The 13708-nt window shown below is 43.1% G+C and overlaps 1 protein-coding gene across 2 annotated transcripts in view; it reads right to left on the bottom strand.

The window, feature by feature from the left end:
- The window catches only part of LOC101970137 (attractin-like), a 99270-nt gene that overhangs the window by 23004 nt on the left and 62558 nt on the right, over window positions 1-13708 (bottom strand). For both annotated transcript variants that reach the window (XM_078051494.1, XM_021723262.3), the window contains exons 19-20: window positions 4198-4335; window positions 3061-3154 (exon numbers count right to left, since the gene is read on the bottom strand). In XM_078051494.1, coding sequence (XP_077907620.1) covers window positions 3061-3154; window positions 4198-4335 — 232 coding nt within the window. The remainder of the gene's footprint in view (window positions 1-3060; window positions 3155-4197; window positions 4336-13708) is intronic.

Below are 13708 nucleotides of genomic sequence, written 5' to 3'. Positions count from 1 at the left end.
TGTGCCCCCATCTCTGGGAAGGGTATAAACTAGGTAGGATATGATCCCTCTTCTAGTTCCAATTAAACAAAACAGCCTTGACCCCATCCTTTGCCCCTCCTTGAGGTATTTGTGAATGGGTCAAAGCCCAACCTGGGGTCTCTTGGAGAAGAGGGAAAGCAAATGATGGGTGGGGTACAGAGAGGCTCCCCTCAGCACCTGGCCACACAGGTTCCACCAAGTGAAGCCAGAGGCCCTGAGGGCCCTTCCTGCCCCAAGTAAGGTTTATTATTTTAGGTCAATAAATTATTGCAACAAATAGCAAGGAGAGCTAGGAAGGGGTTAAACTGGGGTGACTGAAGCTGGGGGGATCTTAGGTAGGGGGTTCTAGGCAGCCTCAGTTCCCATAGCGCCCACCCATCCCCTGTATGGAATTTCAGACTGCAGCTCAGGTGAAGACCCTCACAATTCCCTCATTCCTGATACCTGATTCACAGGTTCTATAACCAGGTCCCCAGTGTGATCTTGTTCCCTTTAGCAGGGATGGTAGGGCTGAGAATCCCTGTCTTCTACTCTCAGGCCTGGCGTCTTTAGTTTTTGTTCCCTAGTCTGGGAGTGAGACACTTGCAACACTTGTCCCCTGAGCCCTGCCCTCTTGACATCACTCAGGATGGCCATAGGAGGGCAGCCGGTCTGCCTATCTGCAAACCCAGACAGATTGTGCTCCTGCACAGGGTCCTGAGGTCCAGAGAAAACTGACAGAGTGGGGCAGCAGGTGGGGAGCCTGGTTTCCTTCAGTGATAGGAAAAACACCCTGGGCTGTGTGAGGTCAGGAGTCAGTCTGGGGTCTGGATTATTCCTTTCACAGGCTCAGGTGTATGGCTATGCTGCAAGTCTGAAAATTTTATTTGCTTCAAGGGTCATCTTTTCACTTTTCTTCTTGCCTTCTTTGCAATCCTGGGGAAGTCCTAGCTGTGGCTTGGTCCAGTGGGGGCAGACAGTGGCGGAGCCCAGCCTTGCCATTCACCAGCTCACTACAAGTCTGAGAAATTATTGCATTCATCACTGTACAAACACTGATACAAAAACAAAACTGTTAAAAGTGTTTGCAATCTTCTATATTGATAAGGACCAGGCCCTGCCAGCCTCTTGGCTGCCTGGGGTTGAAGATGGGGACCACTGGAGTCAACTGAGTTATGTAAAGATCTTGGATTTTTGGATTTACAAGTAGTTTTGAGTCATGATTATTGTAATCCTCCATTATTCAGGAAATAATCAGAGTCTGCATGAACTTTCACACTGACAGGACTTCACACCACCAATTTAAAAAAAACAAAACAAAACAAAAACAATGGACATTTACCAAGACACAGGAGGTAATTCCAGCTGCAAAAAATCTAGGTCATATTTATTATCATGAAAAACACATTTTCACTTTTATGTGGACTACATATTCTTCAAAGAGTGCAGTTAAAACCTTTTTGAAGTATCCATTGCTCACTTTCCTGCTCTCCCTGGGTAAACTGAGCCTGTTCTTTAAACACAATGGAGAGATAACTATCAAGAATCACTTAAAAAAAAAAAACTACCACGCTTAACCATGTGTTTGCCAGTCTGGAGAGAAAAAAAAAAAAGTTCTACTTAAAAAGAACTATTCATGGGGCTGGGGATGTGGCTCAAGCGGTAGCGCGCTCTCCTGGCATGCGTGTGGCCCGGGTTCAATACTCAGCACCACATACCAACAAAGATGTTGTGTCTGCCAAAAACTAAAAAATAAATATTAATATCTCTCTGTCTCTTCCTCTTAAAAAGAAAAAAAAAAAGAACTATTCATTTCCCCACAGATGTCATTTACAAAACCCATCTCCCTCTCCACAAAGCCAACTTAGCAAGCAAAGGGCTATGAAGTTCACAGGAAGGAGGGAGAGCTGCGGAAACACTTTTCCCAGTTCAAATGAGCCAGGGACGCTGCCCTTTCATCCAGGGAGATGACAGGCATTTGTCTCTATCTACAACTTCTAGAAGACACTTGAAAGTCCTCCACTGCATGCCACATCATGTCTTTGCTGTTTCCCCCAATAGAGGGCAACAGTGACTAATTTTGCTCTCAATTTTTCTGTGAAAAGGAACCTAGATCTGAAATTTAAATTTGATTTTTGATTAGACATTTCTTAATATATTGGCTTTGGGGAAGCATGAAATTGACAACCAGTACATTTGTATAAACTATAATATGATCTATAAAGTGTACATAGACCAATTCCCTGCTGAATAATATCCATGTTACTGGTGACATTCTTTAAGGACAATGAAGTTTGCCAATGATGATGTATCTGCATATAAGCTCAAGGTTTTCACACTAAACACATCTCTCTTAAGTCTCTTCCTGAGAGAGTGGATAAGCCTGGCTACGTGTTTCATGAGGTTTTCTACTATAGCAGATAGGAATATGTTAATTGGAGGCAATCTCTCTTGTTGCCAACTCTCCAGGATACTAAAAACAATTACTGCTACTCCCCCTATTGGGAGATGGGGAAACTGTGATCTGCCTCAAAGGATCCTGCTCAATGGAAGCACAGCCAGGTCTGAAACCCAATGCTGCCTGATGTTAAGTCCGCATCCTTATGGACAGAGATTTGAAGCCCTCCCCTTGTAGATGATAAACACACTTCAGCAAAGGAAGTGCAGAGCAAGAAGAACATATGCAAGGCAAGAGAATCATCTTCACTATCAGACACACAGAATGCCAAAGAAACACCAGCACTGGTTCAACACCAGCTCCTCCAACTCCATCCCTCAGAAAAAGTGCAAATTCTGATGGGACAAAAATCAAGTAGTTGCTAAGTTAAAATGATTAATCCAAATTAACAATCCAGGAAATGTCAGTATCAATCACAAAAAACAAATATCTAAAGACCCCTCAAGTTGGGGGTTGACCTGTCAGAGGTAGAAAGGGCAAAATTTTAAACTAATCACCACAGGAATTCTCAGGGTCCATAGCAACAAGGCAGAGAGAAGGGGCAGCTCGCAGGACAGGGTTCATGCAGCCCTCACTGGTGGTACAGAGCATGTGGTACTCACAGCTGGCACTGGTCCCCTTTGATGCCCTTGGTGGCACAGAAGCACCTGCCCGTGTTGGTATCACACAGCGAGGCGTGCCCATTGCACTTGCATGCTGGGAAAAGGAAAAGGAACACAGGACACATCTGGCTTACAAAATCAGGATGTAGCTCAGGAGTGCAGTGCTTGCCTTGTATGTGCAAGGCCCTGGATTGGACCCCAGCACCTGCCAAAAACTGGAGTGATTACTATTGGAGACTTTCCTCAAAACCAATGCTTTTTTTAAAATTGAGCCGAATTGGATTTGAAAGGAAAGACAGCCTAAAACAAGAGCAAGGCTTCCATCTGCCAGGAATGAGGAAACAGGAACTATTGAACTCTTGAAAATACACTAGAAGGGCTGAGCGCAGTTCACCATTAAAAACTTATGTGTGGTTTTTCAGGCCCAGCCACAGGCCACAGCAAGGGCTTGACCTGGTGGCCTCAAGGGACAGCCGCCCTCCCCTCAGCAGACTCAGCGCACAGCCAAGTATTTCAGTCTCTGCAGGAGGTGCAGTCAAGGACTTGGGCCTCCAGCCAGGCACTCCTCACGTGCACCTTCATTCCCACAGGTCTTCCTCCAAAGCCTCCAGCACAGGTTGGCTTCAGGGCCTCTGCTGAGGCCTATTTAAGGGGCCTGGGGTGGGGGGTCTGAAAATACTTTCTTCATTCTGACTCAGTGCCCAGGACTTCCCCACTCCCAGTCCTTACTCCCTCCCTCCCCACAGCCTCAGGGTCTACAATATTGCTGGGAAGGTGCCCTCCATGGGGAGCCACTGACCACCAGTGCTGAGCCTCCGACTCTCCATTGCTGCACTGTTCCAACAGGGAAGGTGGAAATGGGGAAGTCAGCATTTCTCTGGTTTGGGCCCCTTGCTTATCCCATGGCTCAGTGTGGTTAAGGGTTTAACTCTTTCACTGTTGAGCTGCTGCTTCACCAGGCTACTCTCACACCCAACAGTTCACCTTTCTCTTCCAACTCAGCTGAGCTCCTGACAATATGACTTAAAAAGAAATGCAGCATCCAAAGCCAAGTGGCTTTTCTCCTCCTAGGTACTCAAGTCAGAGAAGTCCTGTGTTCCTGACTTGCACTTAGCAAGTCTGACCCACACTACTTACGCTGGCATTTGCCTCCATTGGTGGGATCACCATAGAAGCCAGATATGCAGGTCTCGCAGTGCTTGCCCGTGGTCAGGTTCTCACACTTCTCACAGATGCTCTGGTTGATGCACTTGCTGTGGCCATTGCACTGGCAAGCTGAAAGGAAAAGGATTTTAGGAGCCTCTATCATGGCAGAACTGGATGTAGGGAGTTCCATGAAATTTATTTGCATCTGTAAGTTCCCAATGCCTCTAAAACTCAAATCATCAAACTAGCTGGGCATGGGGGAACATGCCAGCTACTGGGAAGGCTGAGGTAGGAAGATCTCATGAGCCCAGGAGTTTGAGGCCAGCCGGGCAATATAGCAAGACCCCGTCTAAAAATCAAAATAAAACAAGAAAAAAAAATCATCAGAACTGACTCACCGAGGGGCTGGGGAGAAGAGCAGAAGTTCATTGGTTTAGATAAAGGGGAATGAAGGGAAGGGAGAGGGAATAGGAATAGGAAAGACAGTAGAATGAATCAGACATAACTTTCCTATGTTCATATATAAATACAGGACCAGTGAAATTCCACATCATGTACAACTACAAGAATGAGGTCCTAATTAGAATAAGTTATACTCCATGTATGTATAATATTCCAAAATATACTCTATTGTCATGTATATCTAGACAAATTTTTTAAACATTTATTTTTTAGTTGTAGTTGGACACAATACCTTTATTTGATTTATTTATATTTGTGTAGTGCTGAGGATCGAACCCAGTGCCTCACACATGCTAGGCAAGCGCTGTACCTCTGAGCTACAACCCCAGCCCCTAAAAAAGAACAGATTTTAAAAAAAATGAAAAAAATGATCCTACTCTGCTAATCCTTACCAAAGGAAAGAAACTCTGTTAAAGACACACCAGGATGAAGTTAATTCTTATTTCCTATTTTCATGAACAAAATATGTTTAAAGAGGGCCCTTGCTAAAATTAAAATCAAGAAAGACTGATCATCTGTGAGAATTAAGGAGCATGCTAAGAGAGAAAAGAGGAGCAACTAGTGAGTTACAGAAACATTTCTTTAATTCTTTGTTGCTTTGGGGGTTATCCTGTTTAACACAAGCACGAGGGTTGAAAAGTCTGGAATCTCTACATAAACAAAACATGACAATCGTGCTGAGGTCTCCAAGTCTTTCCTCAGGGAGTGGACCCCGAGAGAGTTCACTGGAATCTCTTGGGCTCAGTGGGCTCTGTTTGCTCTGAAGCCAAATGAAGTCTGAGAGGAAGAGCTGTTGGAAAAGGTGTAGGAAGGTTCATGAAGATCTGTTAGTTGAACCCGAGAGCTTGTGAGCTAATGCAGATCTAGAAAGGCAGAATCTTAGTGAGCAGGTCCAATGCTTTATTTAAATGCCAGGATGCTGGTTACCAAAAGCTGAGAACACTATCAGCTGAAAAGGTCTGAGGCTATCACACTCTTCACAGAAAAGTGGTGAAATCAGTGGTTCTCAAAGTCTAGCTCCAGGACCAGCAGCCTCCGTATCAGCACCCCTGGGAGCTTAGTAGACATGGAAATTCTTTGGCCTGTCCGACTCACTGAGTCAGAGTTCTGAGTCTGGAACCTTCGGATTCTTTTGCCCTCTAATGTGTGAAAGCCTCAAGGATAAATGAGTGGAATATAGTTCAATTTAAAAAAAAAAATCTGACTCACTAGAAACTAATTTGAAAAATAAGATCAAACCATCAAAAACAAATGTACAACTGTAATGCACCAATAAAAAAAGTGAAAAGAAACAAACATTAGTCCAGAAAAATTAGAAATATTATCACAGTGAGGTAAAAATCCATAGCAATATAAAAATAAGTTTTGTTGTTATCCATTGTAAAAACATAATATATGTTCATGATAGTAGATTTTCAAAAATACAGGGATGGAGAAAGATCATATACTATCCCACCACTTAAGAAATGTGTTCACATTTAGTTTCTTTCCTCCCAGTGTGTTCTTCTTTTTCTTCTCTATATTTTTATTACAATTATTAGTGCATATTAATTATACAACACACTGGTTTTGTTGTGATAATACCACACATGCATACAATGAATAGACTTCATTTATATCCCTCTTCCCCCTTTCTTTCTATTTCCCTTCCCTCTTCCTGGTCCCCTTCTACCCTATGTGAGAAATAGGAAGTCTGGTGGTCCATTTTCAGAATCCAGTATTTAGACTTAATGTAAAACTGGGAAGACACAATAGCACCATAGCCAATGGAAACCAATTATCTTTTCTGAGCTCCCCAAACTATATCCAATCACAGCCATTTTGAGCTCCCAACCTGTGTCCACCCCAATTTTAAAATTAGCCCTTCACGGATAGCATCTTCAACAAATGGTGTTGGGAAAACTGGAAATCCATATGCAACAAAATGAAACTGAATCCCCTTCTCTCGCCATGCACAAAAGTTAACTCAAAATGGATCAAGGACCTTGATATCAAATCAGAGACTCTGTGTCTGATAGAAGAAAAAGTTGGCTCCGATCTATATATTGTGGGGTCGGGCTCCAAATTCCTTAATAGGACACCCATAGCACAAGAGTTAATAACAAGAATCAACAAATGGGACTTACTTAAACTAAAAAGATTTTTCTCAGCAAGAGAAACAATAAGAGAGGTAAATAGGGAGCCTACATCCTGGGAACAAATTTTTACTCCTCACACTATCAGATAGAGCCCTAATATCCAGAGTATACAAAGAACTCAAAAAATTAAACAATAAGAAAACAAATAACCCAATCAACAAATGGGCCAAAGACCTGAACAGACACTTCTCAGAGGAGGACATACAATCAATCAACAAGTACATGAAAAAATGCTCACCATCTCTAGCAGTCAGAGAAATGCAAATCAAAACCACCCTAAGATACCATCTCACTCCAGTAAGATTGGCAGCCATTATGAAGTCAAACAACAACAAGTGTTGGCGAGGATGTGGGAAAAAGGGTACACTTGTACATTGCTGGTGGGACTGCAAATTGGTGCGGCCAATTTGGAAAGCAGTATGGAGATTCCTGGGAAAGCTGGGAATGGAACCACCATTTGACCCAGCTATTGCCCTTCTCAGACTATTCCCTGAAGACCTTAAAAGAGCGTACTACAGGGATGCTGCCACATCGATGTTCATAGCAGCACAATTCACAATTGCTAGACTGTGGAACCAACCCAGATGCCCTTCAACAGATGAATGGATAAAAAAAAATGTGGCATTTATACACTATGGAGTATTACGCACACTAAAAAAAGACAAAAATCACGGAATTTGCAGGGAAATAGATGGCATTAGAGCAGATTATGCTAAGTGAAGCTAGCCAATCCCTAAAAAACAAATGCCAAATGTCTTCTTTGATATAATGAGAGCAACTAAGAACAGAGCAGGGAGGAAGAGCAGGAGGAAAAGGTTAACATTAAACAGAGACATGAGGTGGGAGGGAAAGGGAGAGAAAAGGGAACTTGCATGGAAATGGAAGGAGACCCTCATTGTTATACAAAATTACATATAAGAGGTTGTGAGGGGAATAGGAAAAAAAAACAAGGAGAGAAATGAATTACAGTAGATGGGGTAGAGAGAGAAGATGGGAGGGGAGGGGAGGGGGGATAGTAGAGGATAGGAAAGGTAGCAGAATACAACAATTACTAATAGGGCATTATGTAAAAATGTGGATGTATAACGGATATGATTCTGCAATCTTTGTAATGTTTTGAACAACCAATAAAAAAAATTAGCCGTTCACATATATTGTAACCCAAGCTCCTCCTATTAGACCAAGGGGCAGTGCTACCTTGGGGAGAAAAACGAGTGGACTGCCTGCCCAAGTGTACTTGCTCGCCAGACTTAGTTCAGTAGCACCTCCTGAAGAGGTAAACTTTGCCTTGTGGAGCTACTTCCCAAGTATATGTCTGATTCCTCATGGCACCCCAGGGTTAGCCCCACTTCTACTTTTATGTCATTCTTTTTTTTTTTCTAGATTCCACAAATGAGAGAAAGCATGAGATCCTTGTCTTTCTAAGTTATTTTGCTTAACATGAGGATCTCCAGCTCCATTCACCTTCCCACAACAGACAAAATTTCGTTACTCTTTATGACAAATACTACTCCATTGTGTATATGTACCACATGCTGTTTACCATTCATCTGCTAAGAAGCACTTGGGCTGATTCCATAACTTGGCTCTTGTGAACGCTGCCAGGATGAACATGGGTATGCAAATATCTCTATGGTATGCTGCCTTTGATTCCTTCAGATATATACCCAGGAGTGTTACAGCTGAATTATATGGTAGTTCTGTTGCTGAAATGGGGTTTGAGGAGGTCCTTAGAAAAGGGGACCTCAACTCAGCCCTAGCAGGTTCTTGAGTTACACCACACAGAAAGAATTATAAGGTTGCAGCAACAGTAGAGATTTATTCAGGGAAGTAAGAAACAGCAGGATATGCATTCAAAGAGACAGGGAGAGCAGGTGATTGAAAATGAGATGTGCTTTGGGGGGTGGGTCTCAGACCTCTTTTAAAGGAAACTGTGTACATGGTGAACATGAGAAGCATGAGAGGTAGCATCAGTCTAATGAACTCAATTCCTTTCTGGCAGCATGGGCCATGGTAGTCTGGTTCTTTTGAGAATCTTCAGGTTGACATTATCTAGTCAATAACATTCGGACAGTATCTGTATCATGGGTCTTATTATTGCTCTCTAGGCTCCTTTTAATTAGTTTAAAAATAATTCTGTATGCAAAGTAGGCATAAGATACAAATTAACTAGATTTACAGTAGTCTAAAATGTATTAGACCTCTTATGAATTTAGGCCTGGCAGAAAACAGGCCTTGGAGTGGGGCAATGAAGGTGAGAGTGTTCATGGAGTTTTTAGATGTAAAGATACAGGCTCTCTTTCTATCTCTGTTTGTCTCTATTCTACCTATCCTGACTACTTATACCTCCCTCATTTTTTAAAAAATTTTTAGGTTTTTGAGGAATCCGCGTGCTGATTTCTAAAGAAGCTATACTAATTTACATTTCCCCACCAATGGTTTATAAAGGTTTCTTCCCTCACCCCATCCTTGCTAGCATTTGTTTGTTTTCTTAAAGATAGCTATTGTGATTGGGGTGATATGGAATCTCAATGTAGTTTTGATTTGCATTTTCCTTGTGGCTAAAGATGTTGAGCATTTTTTCATAGATTTACTGGCCATTTGTACTCCTTTTGAGAAGTGTCTCTCTGGTTCTTTTGCCCATTTCTTAATTGAATTATGTGAGGGCTTTTGTTGTTGTTGTTCAATTTCCCTGAGTTCTTTATGTATTGTGGACATTAATCCTCTGTCAGATGAAGAACTGGCAAAGATTTTCTCCCATTCCATAGGCTGTCTCCTTGCTCTGTTGATTGTTTCCCTTGCTGTATGGAAGCTTTTTATTTTGATATCATCCAATCTGTCAATTCTTGTTATTATCTAGAGCTACTAGAGACCTATTCAGGAAATTGCTGCCTATACCTATCTCTTGAAGTGTTTCCCATATGTTTTCCTCTGGTACTCTTAAAGTTTCAGGTCTTACATAAAGTTCTTTGATCCATTTTGAGTAGATTTTTGTGCAGATTCAGAGATAGGGGTGTGGTTTCAATCTCCTAAGGTGGAAAACCAATTTTCCCAACACAACTTGCTGAAGAGTCTTTTCTCCAATGTATATTTTTGGCTCCTTTGCTAAGGTCAGATGGCTGTAGACACATGGTCTATAGGACTATGTGTCTTATTTTTATGTGGATATGAAGCTGTTTGTGTTACAATGACTCTAATATATTTTTATCTGGGTATTATGATACCTTTGACACTGTTTTTTTAACCTTTTCCCCCAAGGCCAAGGCTGAGGTTTATTGTGAAAGTCTGTGGGTGAGGATGGGATGGGGCAGGTTCTAAGAGGCCGAGTCAGAGGCCTCTGAGCTGTCCTCGACAACTGTGCTCTCTGTGGTCTAGCTGACCTCACAAACCACTCCTCCTGGAAAACTGCCAGGCACCATCTTGACTTGATTGCAGCCTCCAACAATGACTTTCAATCTTCTGGGGTTTTCTTTAATTTCTTTTTTCTATGTTTTATAATTTTCATGGTAGAGATCTTTTACCTCCTTAGTTAGGTTTATTCCTAGGTATTTTGTTGTTGTTGTTGTTTGAGACTATGTGAGTGACATTTTTTCCTGATTTCTTTCTCACTAAGTTCCTTGTTGGTGTATAGGAAAGCTACCAATTTATGTACCTTGATTTTGTATCCTGTTACTTTACTGAATTAATCAGTTCTAAAAGACTTCTGGCAGATTTGTTAGGGTTTTCTAGATATAGAATCACATCATCTGCAAACAGGGATAATGTGACTTCCTTCTTTCCTTTTCTTTCTCTTGTCTGATTGTTCTGGCTAGTTTCCAGTACCATACTGAATAAAAGTGATAAGAGTAGACACTCTTGTCTCATTTCTGATTTTAGAGAAGTTTTTCCCCCACTCAGTTTGATGTTGGCAATGGGTATGTCTTATAAGCCTTTATTATATTGAAGTATAATCCTTCTATATTTAGTTTATTCGGGGTTTTTATCATGAAGGAGCACGGAATTTTATCAAATTGTTTTGTTCACAGCAAACTAATTTTCCACAAACGTGCCAAGAAAATCCAATGGTAAAAACAAAACAATCTTTTTAAAAATGGTGCAGGAATCATAGCTACAGGAAGAAATAAAGTTCATGACGACAAGTTACTGTTTGTTTTGAGGTCATGTATATAATTGCTTACATATGCTTGGTCATTTTAAAATTTCCCTCCATATTTTCATCTCACTAGTAGAGTGCCTATGATGTGTAATAGTATGGCTTAATGCTTATTTAAAAAGAAAACAGTTTTCTTTCTTTTCTACATTTGTGAAGATAAATTTCTAGGTTGGAAGGAGATTTCATTTTTAATTTTTTCCAACAATTACCATGATGTGTTTTTAAGTAAAAAACAAATTGCAGAGCAATATATATGATGTATCTACTTATAGCATAGTATTCTTTAATTTAAAATATATAAAATAGAGCTGGAGTCTGTGGTGCACGCTGGGAAACGGCGAGGTGCCGGAGCGGGGGTGCAGCGATGCAGATTCAGGGGGCTCCCACCAGTGGTACAATGGCCGTGCTTAGTGCTGAGTTCCAGCTTTGAGACAGAGGAGAGAAGCAGTCCAGTTCGGTTCCCGACACCGGTCGGACCACGGAGGAGGACAGCAGCTGCCATCTTGGAGAGATGATGTAATCATCCTTGTTTTCTACTGATCTCAGCTCATTCAGCTACGGAACAGGTGATTTCAGGCTGGTATTTGCCTGCGTCTCGCAGACAGATTGCTCAGGCTCGGGACTAGAAACCTGTGGAGAACACTCCTGGGGGCTTGTTCCTGGCAAGGCGTGCGCTGGGCTCTGAGCGGCCGGATTCTGGTTCCCGGGGCAGCCTTGGCCCAGGGCTGGGGAACCTGCGGAGACTGCATGTGGAGGCCAGCTCCAAGTGGAGCGTGCGCTGAGCTCGGGGCGGGTGGGTTCTGGCTCCCAGAGCTGCTTTGGCCTGGGGCTGGGGAACCTGCGGGGGTTGCTCCTTGGAGCCAGCTCCCAGCGGAGTGTGCGTCGGGATTGGAGAGGCCGGGTTCTGGCTTCCAAAGCTGCTTTGGCCCAGGGCTAGGGAACCTGCAGTGACTGCTTCTCGGTCGGGGTCCTGCTGGGTGCTGTGGGGGCCGGGGGGGGGGGGCAGAGTGGAGCTGCCGCCTGCGCCCAGAGCAGGCCAAGTGACCCTCCGGCGTGGTATCATGACACCCCAACTGCAGCTGGGGCTGAAGAGAGTAGCCGCCCATGCCTAGAATAGGACCAGCGACCCGACGGCTTGGTAGCCAAGTAACTCCATTTGGAGTAGGGGCTGTGCAGAGCCGCCGTCTGAGCCTGCAAGGTAGGCAGACCTGCGAACCACTGGCAGGACAGGCCCGGTAGCCTGCCAGGGTGGTGGACACATAGCACCAAGGCAGTCACGTCACACTGGTTGGAGTGGGGGTGGAGCAGGGCCACCGCCCGTGTTCGGAGGGGGCTCAGCAACCTGTTGGAGAGGCAGTCAGGTACCCCCATTGGGAGTGGGGGCTGTGCAGAACTGCCGCCCGAGCCCACAGGGTGGGCAGACCTGTGACCCACCGGCGGAACAGGCCTAGAGGCTTGCCAGCGTGGTAGACACGTCACACCAATTGGAGTGGAGACCGAGCAGAGCCGCCGCCCACATCCGGATCAGGACCAACGACCCGAGGGCGTGGTAGTTATGTCACCACAATTGGAGTCGGGGCAGAGCAGAGCTGCCACCCGCGCCCGCAGGGGGGGCAGACCTGCGATCGACCAGCGTGGTAGACAGACCACCCTAATTAGAGGAGGAGTACAGCCACTACCTGCCCTGCAAGGGAGACTTCCCAACTATACAAGAGCAATTTAAATAAATAGGGGGTAAATTTCAAAAACACAACAGTTTCACCAAGCAGAAAGAAACACAAGCAGTATGAAAAGACAAGGAAAGAAAGGACCACAAGCAATGCAGGTCAACTCAACTTTAGAAGAGGTAATAGCTGCAACAGATGGAATGTCAGATAAAGAGTTCAGGATATACATGCTTCAGATGATCTGGAGTCTCAAGGAAGACATGAGACAGCAAAATCAGACAATGAAAGATCACATTGACAAGGAACTACATAAACAAATTCAGGAAGTAAAAGATCAATTTCACAGGGAGATAGAGGTAATAAAAAACAAACAAATAGAAATCCTAGAAATGCAGGAAGCAATAAACCAACTTAAAAACTCAATTGAGAATACTACCAAAAGAGTAGATCACTTAGAAGATAGAACATCAGACAATGAAGACAAAGTATTTCAACTTGAAAAGAACATAGACAGCTCAGCAAGTCTGCTAAGAAACCATGAGCAGAACATCCAAGAATTATGGGATAATATTAAAAGACCAAACTTAAGAGTCATTGGGATACAGGAAGGCACAGAGCTCCAAACCAAAGGAATAAACAATCTATTCAGTGAAATAATATGAGAAAACTTCCCAGACTTGAAGAATGAGACAGAATCCCAAATCCTAGAAGCCTACAGGACGCCGAATGTGCAAAATCATAAGAGATCCACACCTAGACACATTATAATGAAGATGTCCAACATACAGAATAAGGAGAGAATTTTAAAAGCTACAAGAGAAAGGAAGCAGATTACATTTAGGGGTAAACCAATCAGGATAACAGCTGATCTCTCAACACAGACTCTGAAAGCTAGAAGATCCTGGAATAACATATTTCAAACATTGAAAGAAAATGGGTTCCAACCAGGAATCGTGTATCTGGCGAAATTAAGCTTCAGGATGGAAGATGAAATTAAAACCTTCCACGATAAACAAAAGTTAAAAGAATTCGCACCTAGAAAACCATCTCTTCAAAAAATCTTTGGCAAAACATTACAGGAA

The sequence above is a fragment of the Ictidomys tridecemlineatus genome, chromosome 5, assembly GCF_052094955.1.
Source record: "Ictidomys tridecemlineatus isolate mIctTri1 chromosome 5, mIctTri1.hap1, whole genome shotgun sequence".
Taxonomy (NCBI): domain Eukaryota; kingdom Metazoa; phylum Chordata; class Mammalia; order Rodentia; family Sciuridae; genus Ictidomys; species Ictidomys tridecemlineatus.
This window is presented reverse-complemented; position numbering and strand designations above follow the sequence as displayed.